A 13,308-nucleotide genomic window follows, 5' to 3' on the forward strand; every position below is an offset into this window, starting at 1 on the left:
CATTATTTCTTGATGTCAGCCCGTTTTAATGGCTTGTCGTGTTTTAAGTTTCACGGATAAAGAGCGGCACAGCTTTCAGGCCGCTCGGAAACACTCGGGAAACATCGGAGAACATCCGGTAGACGGTGAAGTCGGGGAGTTTCATCTTCACAGTAAAAGCGCGGCTACTACAAGTAGCTTACATAGCAAATTAAAAGCACAAAATGAATAAAAACATCATTCATACTAGCCTGGAGTTTGTTTTCCATTGAGACGATTATCATAGTGTTTGAACCAGAATTTCCCCGACTTTTCCTGGAAAGTTTTCAACGAATCTTTGAATTTAACACATTGTTATGCCGCGAAGTACACTCCTAAAAATGGACCTGACGGAAGCCATTGAGGATAATTCCGTATATATGTGGTTCCTATTGTGTATAAAACAAAAACAAGCACAATGTAACCGAGGTTTTCATCAAAATGACCAATATGGTCTTGTTAAAGTTGAATAGGAAGGAAGGACGACTACCAACAACACACTTCCGTCCTTCACAGTAAAAGCCCAGCGCGTGCTAAACAGATTAACGAAGGAACATCGTCAAATTAGTAAAAGTAAAAAAAAAAAGAGTTTGTTTTTACGACGCCGAATTCACACACGATATTAGCATATGGGAACAACAATGAGCTGAAAAAACGGGGAAAAATATAATAGTATTTGTGGCAGCATCGGACAAACATGTATACAATTATGCTGCGTTCAAGGACTCGGGGAAAAAATACCTAATGAAGCAATGAACACAAAACAAACATGCATAAAACCTGGGTTAAAACAGTGTATTACTTTCTAAACTGATATGTATTAATGATTTACAAAACTATATATTTTTTTAGTTTTTTTTTCAAGTAAATTAAAACAATAATTCACGATAATGTAGTGCTTTTTTTATTAAAAAACAAACAAAAAAACAAATATAAAACAAAAAAGTAAAAACCAACAGCTTTTTTTCCCCATGACTTAAGAATCATAATTACAAACCTTTAATAACGAGTGGGAGAGGTTATTTCTTTTTTTTTTTTCTTTTGTTTTTTGACAAACTGTACACATCACAAAATGCCAGTCTGCCATTTACAATGCTTGCATCTTATTTTGTGATTGTCTAAAAAGAAAGGAAACAAATCACAGGAAAAAAAAAACAAAACAAAACACAAATACAAGTACAAGCATCATTATATACGATGACCGCTATCACAAAAAACAGAACCATTTCCTATTTGAAAGATGAAAAAACATCATCGATAATAATAAAACAGGAACGTGTTCATGGTTTCCGTCGGTTTCACTTTTGTTTCTGTCACTGCTCAAAAATATTTTAACATTTTTCATGTTGGCTTGTTTTTTTAGTGTTCAACACTTTGCAGCAAAAAGAAGGAGTGCATTCCTCCTTTTATAAAAGCATTATTATTATTATTATTATTATTATTAACAATATTCTGCATCACTGCCGTGTGTCCCGATGCCTTTCTTTTCGACATTCTTCTCACTCATGCAAAATATTAGCATGAATTTCATTTCCAGGCAAACAAAACATGTTTTTTTTTATGCTGTGAGGACAGATTACGGTGAGATTTATAAGACATAATAATAAAAAAAAAGTGTCTTCATAATAGCAATATGAAGAACTTAAAATATTAGCATTATTATAATAATTGCAATACATTTAGGGCTGTACAGTACAATAAGAAACACAAAATGTCAAGATATTGCTTTTGGAGAAAACCCCTCAAATGTGTTTTTATGTACATAAGTTGGCACTGTACAGAAAAAAAAACGTATGGTGGATTTGTGGTCAGTTTATAAGATCGGGACACCGCAGTTTGTCCCTTTTATGTGTTTGAAGTGGGTGTAAAGAAGAGGAGGGGCTTGTCAGATATTCTATTCAAAACATTCTCCATGGCAACAAACACAAAAAAAAAAGACAAAAAAAAAAAAAAAAAAAAATTCCCCTTCCCAAATATACAGTATACGCTTGTCTCACGGAATATAAGAAAATATTACCATCACGATACATTTCATGTTAAGCGTTGTTTTCCATAGTTTTGTTTTTAAATCGTTAATTGCCATTAAGCCCTTGTTTTTTTTTCGTAATTTTTTTTTCTTTACAAAAAAAAAAAAAAAAAAAAAAAAAAAGAAATCTGGTAGACTTACATATACACTAAAAGTGTAAAAACAGGAAGTCGGACAGACAGCACACGGCCGAGTAAGGCGTTACAGTTCAAGCCGGTGCACACGTCCCACCTGATTTAGTTAAGCTGGTGAATCACATCGTTTTGGAAAAGATGAGCATCTTTCCAGGGGGGGGGAGGGCAAAACATTTATAAAAAAAAAAAAAAAAAAAAACCTTAACAAGACATTTGGAAAAAAAAAAAAAAAAAAGCACACATCCGGTTTTGAAAAGTATGCTGACTACAGTATAACAAGGGGGGGGAAAAAATGACGATAAAACTGCATCATCCAGTACTTTAGTGTGTTTTTCGTTACGGATACATTGACACGGAGCTTCACGATATATATATCCATCCATGGTACCAAAAAGTGCAGTTCATCCGCCCCTTTTTTTCCTCATGAGCAGCATCTCCTTCTCTGTTAAGTCTGCAATTTCTGACATTGCAGCAAGTTGGCCACAAGGGGGAGCAATTCATCATCTGCCATTGACTTGACTTGACTTGACTTGACTTGACGCCAATCAATGTGAGAGCTAATTAATTTTTAAAGTCATGAATCCAAACCACCTTCAATCATCTCGGGAGTCTTTGTGAAGGTGAAATAGGAGATCCGAAAGATGCATTATGGTCTGGAAGGGTCCCCCCCCACGCCCCCCCCCCCCCCAGCAAGGATCATTTCCTGTCTTGCTTAAGAAGGCAAGGTAAAGTAGAAATGTTATTTTCGGTCGACAAAATCACCAAATCCTAGTGTCCGTCGCCGTAGGCGTCGCCCTGCGCCCTCCTCCAGGAGATAAGTGACATCTACGGCTGTTGGAAGAACACAAAAAAAAAAGCGGGCGCTTAGGAGTTTTGATAGAGATAGATAGATAGCGGAAAAAAGGTAAAAGTATACATAAGAGAAACAAAGAAAAAAAAAAAAAAAAGGGGTTCTTCTGGTTCATCCTCAATGTGCTAAAAAAAGGTTTGGAGGCATTCTTTCAAGGGTGTGTGTCCAAAAAATACTCAGGTGTTCTGAAGTCATTTTTTTTTGTGGGGGGGGGGGGGGGGGGGGGGGGGGGGGCAGGGTGGTCGGTCTTTGTGAGATGAAGAGTCCTTACGTTTTCCTAATTTTTTTTTTCTCGAAATATCATTAGCCGATGTCACTTTTGATGCTTTGTCCTTCAATGAATCCTGCAGACACGCTGCCAACTGTCATAAAAATATGATTAAAACGATTCGAATGTGATGATAATAATAATAATAATAATAATAAATGTAATAAATATGTCTTTGCTGTGTACAATTAAACGGCTTTGATCGTATAGACAGGTAAGACCCAAGTCTTAACCACAACCTCATTGGATGCAGTACTACTGTACGGTAATCCCTCCTTTATCACGGGTCATTGATTCCATAACCGATCATGGGAAATTAATTTTCCACAAAGTAGGATTACTTTTTTTTTTTTTTTAAATGGAATATTTCTGTAGTTACAGCACAAAAAAAAAAAAAATTGTGACGTTCTAAATAGTTTTTAACATTTTGAGAGCCCTCTGGAAATGAAATAACACCCCTATAGTAACCTTTACGGTCCTATTACTCAATTTAGCAGGCATAACAATAATAAAAAAGAGGGGCGTTGAGTTTAAAATAATAATAATTAAAATCATTTATTTTAAACGTGTTTTTGCAACATTCTAAATAGTTTTTAAAATTTTAAGAGCCCTCTGGAAATGAAATAACACCCCTATAGTACCCTTTACACTCCTATTACTCAATTTAGCAGGCATAACAATAAAAAACAAGGGGGGAGGGGGTTGAGTTTAAAATAATAATAATTAAAATCATTTATTTTAAACGTGTTTTTGCAACCTTCTAAATGGTTTTTAACATTTTAAGAGCCCTCTGGAAATGAAATAACACCCCTATAGTAACCTTTACGGTCCTATTACTCAATTTAGCAGGCATAACAATAAAAAACAAGGGGGGAGGGGGTTGAGTTTAAAATAATAATAATTAAAATCATTTATTTTAAACGTGTTTTTGCAACCTTCTAAATAGTTTTTAACATTTTAAGAGCCCTCTGGAAATGAAATAACACCCCTATAGTAAGCTTTACACTCCTATTACTCAATTTAGCAGGCATAACAATAAAAAAGGGGGGGGGGGGCGACGACAATAAGTGACATCAGGGTTTTTGGCCTACATTGTTGGCCTGTGATGAGGTCAGTCAAACCTGCAATAAAAGCCTGTTGTTCCGGCCATCAAGTCTGGTGCTTGTGTGTCTCACTGTCACTTTGTGACCAGTGTACAATACTACAGATAATAATCTTTGAATGCATCTTCTGAATGCCTTATATTTGTATTCTGGAATCAATTAACCGCAATGAAAGAGGAACAACTATACATATTACGTGTTTGAATGCGTTTTCTGAATGCCTTAGGTTAGTATTTAATTATTTTGGTCATTTTTTTGGCCTGAAAATGCTTAAGTTAAGCAAAAAATACATAGAATTTACCTTTATTTTTTTAAACTAATAAAGGGATTATCCACGAAAACAGCAATATTTATATTTGCAAAAACCGTGTTAGAGTGAAGCCTTGTGAATTTTCCACAAAGTAGGATTCCTTGTTTTTTTTAAATTGAATATTTCTGTAGTTACAGCACAAAAAAATAATAATTTTGCGGCCTTCTAAATAGTTTTTAACATTTTGAGAGCCCTCTGGAAATGAAATAACACCCCTATAGTAACCTTTACGGTCCTATTAATCAATTTAGCAGGCATAACAATAAAACAATAAAGTCTGCCATCAAGTCTGGTGCTTGTGTGTCTCACTGAACATTACAGAAACATTACTTTGGAATCAATTAACCGCAATGAAAGAGGAACAACTATACATATTACGTGTTTGAATGTGTTTTCTGAATGCCTTAGGTTAGTATTTAATTATTTTGGTCATTTTTTTGGCCTGAAAATGCTTAAGTTAAGCAAAAAATACATAGAATTTACCTTTTTTTTTTTTTTTTTTTTTTTACAAATAAAGGGCTTATCCTTTGGAAAAAACGAATTAGAGTGAATCTGTGGAATTCCAAGTGCAAAGTGGCGAGGGATTACTGTCCCGCAAATCAATTGTGTTTGCAGAAGAATGAGAGTAAGACTGCAGCTCGGACAAAGCAGGTAAAAAAAAACAAAAAAAAAACGATAAATTAGAGAAAAGTCACGATGGAGCACAATATGACGACTCGCCGCTTTCCGTCTGTTCACATTCGAGTTCACCTTCTTTGCGTCAAAACAAAAGCTCAGCTTCCGTTCGACTCCCATCTTTAGCATTGAGAAAGCGTTATGAAGCAAAAGACCTCTCAATCATCTGCTGACCTACCACCCTGCTTTGTGTCTGCTCCCTCACCATTCTTGTTGGGTGTTCTGTGCAGCAAATCCAACAGAATCTTGTTGAGACGCTCCCGCTGGGCCTCCCGCCTGCCCAGCGCCGGGTGGTGGAGCGGCGAGTAAGCCGAAGAGGTTGGCTGCTCGAGCATCTCCTCTATCCGTTCTGTGGAGCTCTCCTCCAGCTCCTTCTGCTCCTCGGCTTCAGTCCCTTCCCCTTCTTCTTCTTCTTCTTCATCCTCGTCCTCGTCCCCGTCGGCTCGTCGAGGCTTGGCCTGTGAAAGTTCAGGAACGTCCGGAGCCCCGTCCGTGATGTTGTCGTCGGGTCTCCCGTCTTCAGCCTGAGGCGGGAAGTCCTCGCCCCTCTCACATGAAGAGCCGTCGTCCTCGCAGCCTTCAGATCCTTTGGAACGCTCACTTTTCCATGCCGAGCGACCCCCGTTTCTCTTGTAGTTGTTGGGTACATAGTGAGGCTGCACAAAGAGAATTACAATAAAGTTTTTTAGAAAAAAAAAAAAAAACATGTTGGTACATTCTGATACATACATACACAGATGAAAACTACTCCAACATGAAGTCAATACTCATTCATTTTGTACCGCTTATCCTCACGAGGGTCGCAGGGGATGCTGGAGCCTATCCCAGCAGGTGGTGGCCAGCCAATCACAGGGCACATATAGACAAACAACCATTCACACTCACATTCATACCTATGGACAATTTGGAGTTGGAATTGAACTCAGGTCTCATAGCAGTGAGGCCTGCGCGTTAACCACTCGCTTGCCGTGCAGCCGCCAAGTCGCTAAAACGGTAGCAGAAATCGACTTTTTGCTTCAGGGTTTCTTGGACACTACAATGCAGATCATTATAAGCAGCTGGTGGAAAACCTCCGGAAGTCCTACAAAAGCCCTTGGCTTCAATATGTCACTGAAGATTCATTCATTCATTTTCTACCACTTATCCTCACAAGAGTCGTGGGGGTGCTGGAGCCTATCCCAGCTGTCTTTTGGGGCGAGAGGCGGGGTACACCCTGGACTGGTGGCCAGCCAATCACAGGGCACATATAGACAAACAACCATTCACACTCACATTCATACCTATGGACAATTAACCTAACCTGTTTTTGGAATGTGGGAGGAAACCGGAGTACCCGGAGAAAACCCATGCATGCACGGGGAGAACATGCAAACTCCACACAGAGATGACCGAGGGTGGAATTGAACTCTGGTCTCCAGGCTGTGAGGTCTAAATTACTTGCTAAAATATTGATGTCGTTAGGGTGTACAAACATTTTTTGCAACCTTCTAAATATGCTTTTTAACATTATTAGAGCCCTGTAAAAATGAAATAACACCCCTATAGCCACCTTAATATTCATATTACCCAATGTAGTAGACATAATAACAGAATTAGACATTTAAGACAGACAGAGAAAACCCACACATGCACGGGGAGAACATGCAAAACTCCACACAGAGATGGCCGAGGGTGGAATTGAACCCTGGTCTCCTTGCTGTGAGGTCTGTGCGCTAACCACTCAACCGACGTGAAGCCAATTTCTTATTTATAAATCTGATATTTTTGTAGTTAAAAAAACTGTTTACAACCTTCTAAATACAGTTTTGAACATTATTAGAGCCCTCCAGACATTAACTAACACCCCTATGATCAGCTTTAGACATGGATTACTCAATATAGCAGACTTAAAAACAGAAAACAGAAAAGCCATGTTATGTGTTGTGTTGTGCTTGGTGAGCTGAATGGAGGTCGGACAGGAAGTGACGTCGGGAGTTGGGTTTTACCACGGCGTGGGTTACGGACGGAAGAGTGAGGTCATTGAAACCTCCTCCTAGTAGGTTTAGTAAAAGGTTGCGCTGTTTATAGGGTAAAGTCTTAGGTGTTAGCAACCAATAAAGCAAAGCAAATGTCTTACTGAGAAGTCTCTCTTGGGTGTCAGTCGCTTGGGGAAATGGTTGAAGGCGTACGGCTTGGTGCACACTGGGTAGCGGTTACGATGGATCTTGTAGAAAAGGTGAGCCGACTTGTCCAAGCGATAATCGCAGATATACACATCTGGCTCCTTCACACCCTTTGGTCGTCCTGGAGGTGGAAAATGAAGCGTATTAGTCCAGACAGGCAAACAATAGGGGGGGAAAAAAAACAGGGAAGTCTGATATCTAAAGATCTACATATAAAATATATTCATAATATATATTAAAAAATAATAAATAAAAACACCTAAACTATATTAGGAAAGCAGGAAGTGAACAAATGTACCAGTTATTGTGTCATTGTATGATCATATCACCTCGTACTTCGGAACGTGACAAAAAAAACACAAAAAAACCCAAAAAACAAACTTAAACTATATTAGGAAAGCAGGAAGTGAACAAATGTACCAGTTATTGTGTCATTGTATGATCATATCACCTCGTACTTCGGAACGTGACAAAAAAAACAAAAAACAAACTTAAACTATATTAGGAAAGCAGGAAGTGAACAAATGTAACAGTTATTGTGTCATTGTATGATCATATCACCTCGTACTTCGGAACGTGACAAAAAAAACACAAAAAAAAACAAAAAACAAACTTAAACTATATTAGGAAAGCAGGAAGTGAACAAATGTAACAGTTATTGTGTCATTGTATGATCATATCACCTCGTACTTCGGAACGTGACAAAAAAAACACACAAAAAAACAAAAAAACAAACTTAAACTATATTAGGAAAGCAGGAAGTGAACAAATGGAACAGTTATTGTGTCATTGTATGATCATATCACCTCGTACTTCGGAACGTGACAAAAAAAACACACAAAAAAACAAAAAAACAAACTTAAACTATATTAGGAAAGCAGGAAGTGAACAAATGGAACAGTTATTGTGTCATTGTATGATCATATCACCTCGTACTTCGGAACGTGACAAAAAAAACACAAAAAAAAAACAAAAAACAAACTTAAACTATATTAGGAAAGCAGGAAGTGAACAAATGTAACAGTTATTGTGTCATTGTATGATCATATCACCTCGTACTTCGGAACGTGACAAAAAAAACACAAAAAACCCCAAAAAACAAACTTAAACTATATTAGGAAAGCAGGAAGTGAACAAATGGAACAGTTATTGTGTCATTGTATGATCATATCACCTCATACTTCGGAACGTGACAAAAAAAACACACAAAAAAAACAAAAAACAAACTTAAACTATATTAGGAAAGCAGGAAGTGAACAAATGGAACAGTTATTGTGTCATTGTATGATCATATCACCTCGTACTTCGGAACGTGACAAAAAAAACCCAAAAAAACCCAAAAAACAAACTTAAACTATATTATGAAAGCAGGAAGTGAACAAATGTAACAGTTATTGTGTCATTGTATGATCATATCACCTCGTACTTCGGAACGTGACAAAAAAAACACAAAAACCCCCAAAAAACAAACTTAAACTATATTAGGAAAGCAGGAAGTGAACAAATGTAACAGTTACTGATTGTAAAAGTACCAGATGGAGGGGTAGGATTTAATAAGCTTTGCTTCTTCCTACTCCTCTTGGACATGTGGAACTGTGAACTGATTATGGGATGCATTCAATTGTAATCTGATGCATGTTCAAATGAAATTAAACCATTACCATTACCATAAATAGGTGTAATACTATATTTAGAAGTATTATGTACATGTATCAATATGTACATATTGTCAATATGCAATCCGTATAAGAAATGCAAACAATTCTACCCATGTGCACAACGTGTATGTATCTTGTTGTTCCGGCAATCAAGTCTGGTGCTTGTGTGTCTCACCCAACTTCACAGTGGGATTGGGCGATATGGACTTTAACATATATCTCACAATATTTTTGGCCGTGTTAAGCTTGGAAATTCTTAATTTAGACAAAAAAACAACAACATAAAATGCCCTTAAATATGCATTTTTCAAATAATAAAAGACCATATTCAACCACAAAACAGAATATTATGGATATATTAAAAAAAAAAAAACTGTGCCAGAGTGAAGCCGTGCAATTCAAAGTGTGACGTGAGGTACGAAACCCAAAAATTAAACGAAGACGTTTTCTCACCTTTACAGTATGTGTAGAGATCGAGAACACAGCAGGGTGCCACCACTGCTTCGAGAGGGATGATCTCGTAGAGCGGCATGCGAAATAACTCGTTCTGGTAGAAGCGGCGTGACGGCGAATGGTGTGTCTCGTGAGGGCGGAAGTAGTGGTGGCCAAAGGCAAAGCGCTCGCCCCTTGGTCGGGTAAGATGACAAAGAGCAGTCAAAAGTTTAATCATAGAAGGTGAATATTGGTTGATTTGATGGATTATTACTTTTCATTTTTCCAGAGTTTCTCAATGCGGAAGATGTCGAGTTTGTCTCGGTTGATGTGAGACAGGAGGCGGTACGACTGTCTGACGGGCTGACCCTCGGGTGTGCGTCTGCTGTCTCTCATGAGGTACACACAATCCCCTGCGTATACACACACACACACGGGTTACTTTTTGCAACCACTATAAAAAATGTCTAACCATACCTTGGTGTAGAAGCAGGTCATCTCTTAAGAGGCAGATGTAATACACGGAGCCGGCCTGGGCGTAGCTGGGTTGAGGCAGCATGGGCACTTCCTGTATTGTAAAAAAACAAAGAAAGAAAGAAAGAATAATTTCAATGTCCAGGGGGGGTTGTGACGGAAACGTGACTTGGAGCCAGCATCATGTTCTGGCATCCTCTCACTGACATACTCTGTCCACTGGCCTCGGCTCACACTGCTCACACAGGTAGTGCTCCACCTCCGTCTCCAACCGCATGCAATCACAATGCTGCCAAACCTACAACACAAACATATTCGCCGTTATGCTGATGGAAAAAAAAACACATTGCTGTTGTATGTCAGTGGAAGTAACAACAACATGCTTGCTATTGTTTCTTTTCATGATGCAGTAATCCCTTGTTTATCTGTCTTCGGGCGAGAGGCGGGGTGATTGCCAGCCAATCACAGGGCACATATAGACAAACAACCATTCACACTCACATTCATACCTATGGAGTAAACCCACGCATGCACGGGGAGAACATGCAAACTCCACACAGAGATGGCCGAGGGTGGAATTGAACCCTGTTCTCTTTGCTGTGAGGTCTGCGCGCCAACCACTCGACCACCATGAAGCCAATTTCTTATTTATTCATTCATTCATTTTCTACCGCTTTTCCTCACGAGGGTAAAGGGGGTGCTGGAACCTATCCCAGCTGTCTTCGGGCGAGAGGCGGGGCAAACCCTGGACTGGTGGCCAGCCAATCACAGGGCACATATAGACAAACAACCATTCACACTCACATTCATACATATGGACAATTTGGAGTCGCTAATTAACCTAGCAGGTTTTTGGAATGTGGGAGGAAACCGGAGTACCCGGAGAAAACCCACGCAAACTCCACACAGAGATGGCCGAGGGTGGAATTGAACCCTGGTCTCCTAGCTGTGAGGTCTGCGCGCTAACTGCTTGACCGCTGTGCAGCCTTTCACAAGAATTACTTACTAAATTACTTACTAAAATATTTATGTCGTTAGGGTGTACAAAATTTTTTTGCAACCTTCTAAATATGCTTTTTAACATTATTAGAGCCCTATAAAAATGAAATAACACCCCTATAGCCACCTTAATATTCATATTAGCCAATGTAGTAGACATAATAACAGAATTAGACATTTAAGACAGACAGAGAAAACCCACGCATGCACGGGGAGAACATGCAAACTCCACACAGAGATGGCAGAGGGTGGAATTGAACCCTGGTCTCCTTGCTGTGAGGTCTACGCGCTAACCACTCGTCCGCCTTGAAGCCAATTTCTTATTTATAAATCAGATATTTTTGTAGTTAAAAAAAACTGTTTACAATCTTCTAAATACAGTTTTGAACATTATTAGAGCCCTCCAGACATTAACTAACACCCCTATGATCAGCTTTAGACTTGGATTACTCAATACAGTAGACTTAAAAACAGAAAACAGAAAAGCCATGTTGTGTGGGGTTGTATATGTGTTGTGTTGTGTTGTGCTTGGTGAGCTGAATGGGGGGGCGGACAGGAAGTGACGTCGGGAGTTCAGTTTTACCATGGCGTGGGTTACGGACGGAGGAGTAGCTTGTGCCCGTAAGTGAGGGAATTCAAACCTGCAATAAAAGCCTGTTGTTCCATGATCAAGTCTGGTGCTTGTGTGTCTCACCCTACATTCCAGTAACATTACGAACACTTACTGACCAGCGTACAATACTAGGAATAATTACATATTTGAATGCATCTTCTGAATGCATTTTTATGCTTAACAATGCTTAAATTAGCCAAAACAGTACTTGATTATGTATATTTTTGACTATAATAATTGGCCGTAGTCAACCACAAGGCAGCATGAGTTGGTGAGCATAAGCGGGATCGACTGGAAGTGGGTTCAAAAATGTATAATTCCGATAAGATCATATAAGGAATCTCCGTTATTGCGTAATAGTACTTCCGTCCGTTCCTTACCATACACTTTTCACACTGGATCATCAGGCCTTCGTCCTTGTACATCTCACAGATGCAGCGGATGACGTCGTCATCCTTGTCATGAGATCCATGGTGGTGGCCGTGGTCCCGCTCGAGTGAGTCGGAGCTGTCGGCCTCGCTGGCGGTCTCGCCCACAATCTCATCGATCTGCACTGCAGCCTCATTACGTGCGCTGTAGTAGGCTTTCCGCAGCCGGCACACATCCCTGCCGATTGATGACTTCCTGCCGTAGTATTTCTGTTGTGGAAAAACAAAACAGTTGTATAGCGGTTACTCTACGAGGTTGAAGTAGCTAGCGGCGCCCCACTTCGGTGCTAAATGAATGTAGACAACGCCATTTGCAACGCTTGACGGTGATGTTGTGAAAGTAACATCTTGTGGTAACACAGTACAATAAAGTACACAAAATGACAGTAGTTAATGAGGAAATAACCTAGTAAAGTCTAAGCACGACCCATAAGTTCCTCAAAAGTTCCTCAAAGTCAGAATGACAACACTTAAGTATGTTTACCAGAAAATCACTAACATGATGTCAGCTGGTCCTTTTGTGGCAGGGCTGAAATGCAGTGGAAACGTTTTGTTTGGTATTAAGTTCATTCTCATGACAAAGAGACACATCCTAGACACTCGCATGTATTATTTGAAGCATCCAGATAACACTTTGGAATTATTATTGAGCTGATAAACTCAACTGGGATAACGATAATGAAGTAACACGTTTTGTTTTAGATGTACAAGTACACCATAAATACCACATTGGGTTCATGCAAGAGGAAATAACCTAGTAAAGTCCAAGCACAACTCATAAGTTCCTCAAAGTCAGAATGACAACACTGAAGTATGTATACCAGAGAATCACTAACATGATGTCAGCTGGTCCTTTTGTGGCAGGGCTGAAATGCTGTGGAAATGTTTTGTTTGGTATTAAGTTCATTCTCATGACAAAGAGACACATCCTAAACACTTGCATGTATTATTTGAAGCATCCAGATAACACTTTGTAATTATTATCGGGCTGATAAACTAAACTAGGATAACGATAATGAAGTAACACGTTTTGTTTTAGATGTACAAGTACACCATAAATACCACATTGGGTTCATGCAAGAGGAAATAACCTAGTTGAGTCTAAGCACGACCCATAAGTTCCTCAAAAGTTCCTCAAAGTCAGAATGACAACACTTA

At 39.1% G+C, this 13,308-nt stretch overlaps 1 protein-coding gene across 2 annotated transcripts in view; it reads right to left on the reverse strand.

The window, feature by feature from the left end:
* Nucleotides 1-899: 899 nt before the first annotated feature.
* Nucleotides 900-13,308, reverse strand: part of ash1l (ash1 (absent, small, or homeotic)-like (Drosophila)) — a 41,577-nt gene continuing 29,168 nt past the window's right edge. For both annotated transcript variants that reach the window (XM_058046253.2, XM_058046254.2), the window contains exons 20-27: nucleotides 12,103-12,360; nucleotides 10,322-10,408; nucleotides 10,114-10,204; nucleotides 9,911-10,049; nucleotides 9,658-9,830; nucleotides 7,501-7,667; nucleotides 5,590-6,040; nucleotides 900-3,009 (exon numbers count right to left, since the gene is read on the reverse strand). In XM_058046253.2, the coding sequence (XP_057902236.2) occupies nucleotides 2,918-3,009; nucleotides 5,590-6,040; nucleotides 7,501-7,667; nucleotides 9,658-9,830; nucleotides 9,911-10,049; nucleotides 10,114-10,204; nucleotides 10,322-10,408; nucleotides 12,103-12,360 (1,458 nt within the window). In that variant the 3' untranslated portion in view covers nucleotides 900-2,917. The remainder of the gene's footprint in view (nucleotides 3,010-5,589; nucleotides 6,041-7,500; nucleotides 7,668-9,657; nucleotides 9,831-9,910; nucleotides 10,050-10,113; nucleotides 10,205-10,321; nucleotides 10,409-12,102; nucleotides 12,361-13,308) is intronic.

This window comes from Doryrhamphus excisus, linkage group LG7 (assembly GCF_037039965.1).
Source record: "Doryrhamphus excisus strain RoL-2023G ecotype Guam linkage group LG7, RoL_Dexc_Guam_v1.1, whole genome shotgun sequence".
In the NCBI taxonomy this organism is placed as follows: Eukaryota; Metazoa; Chordata; class Actinopteri; order Syngnathiformes; family Syngnathidae; genus Doryrhamphus; species Doryrhamphus excisus.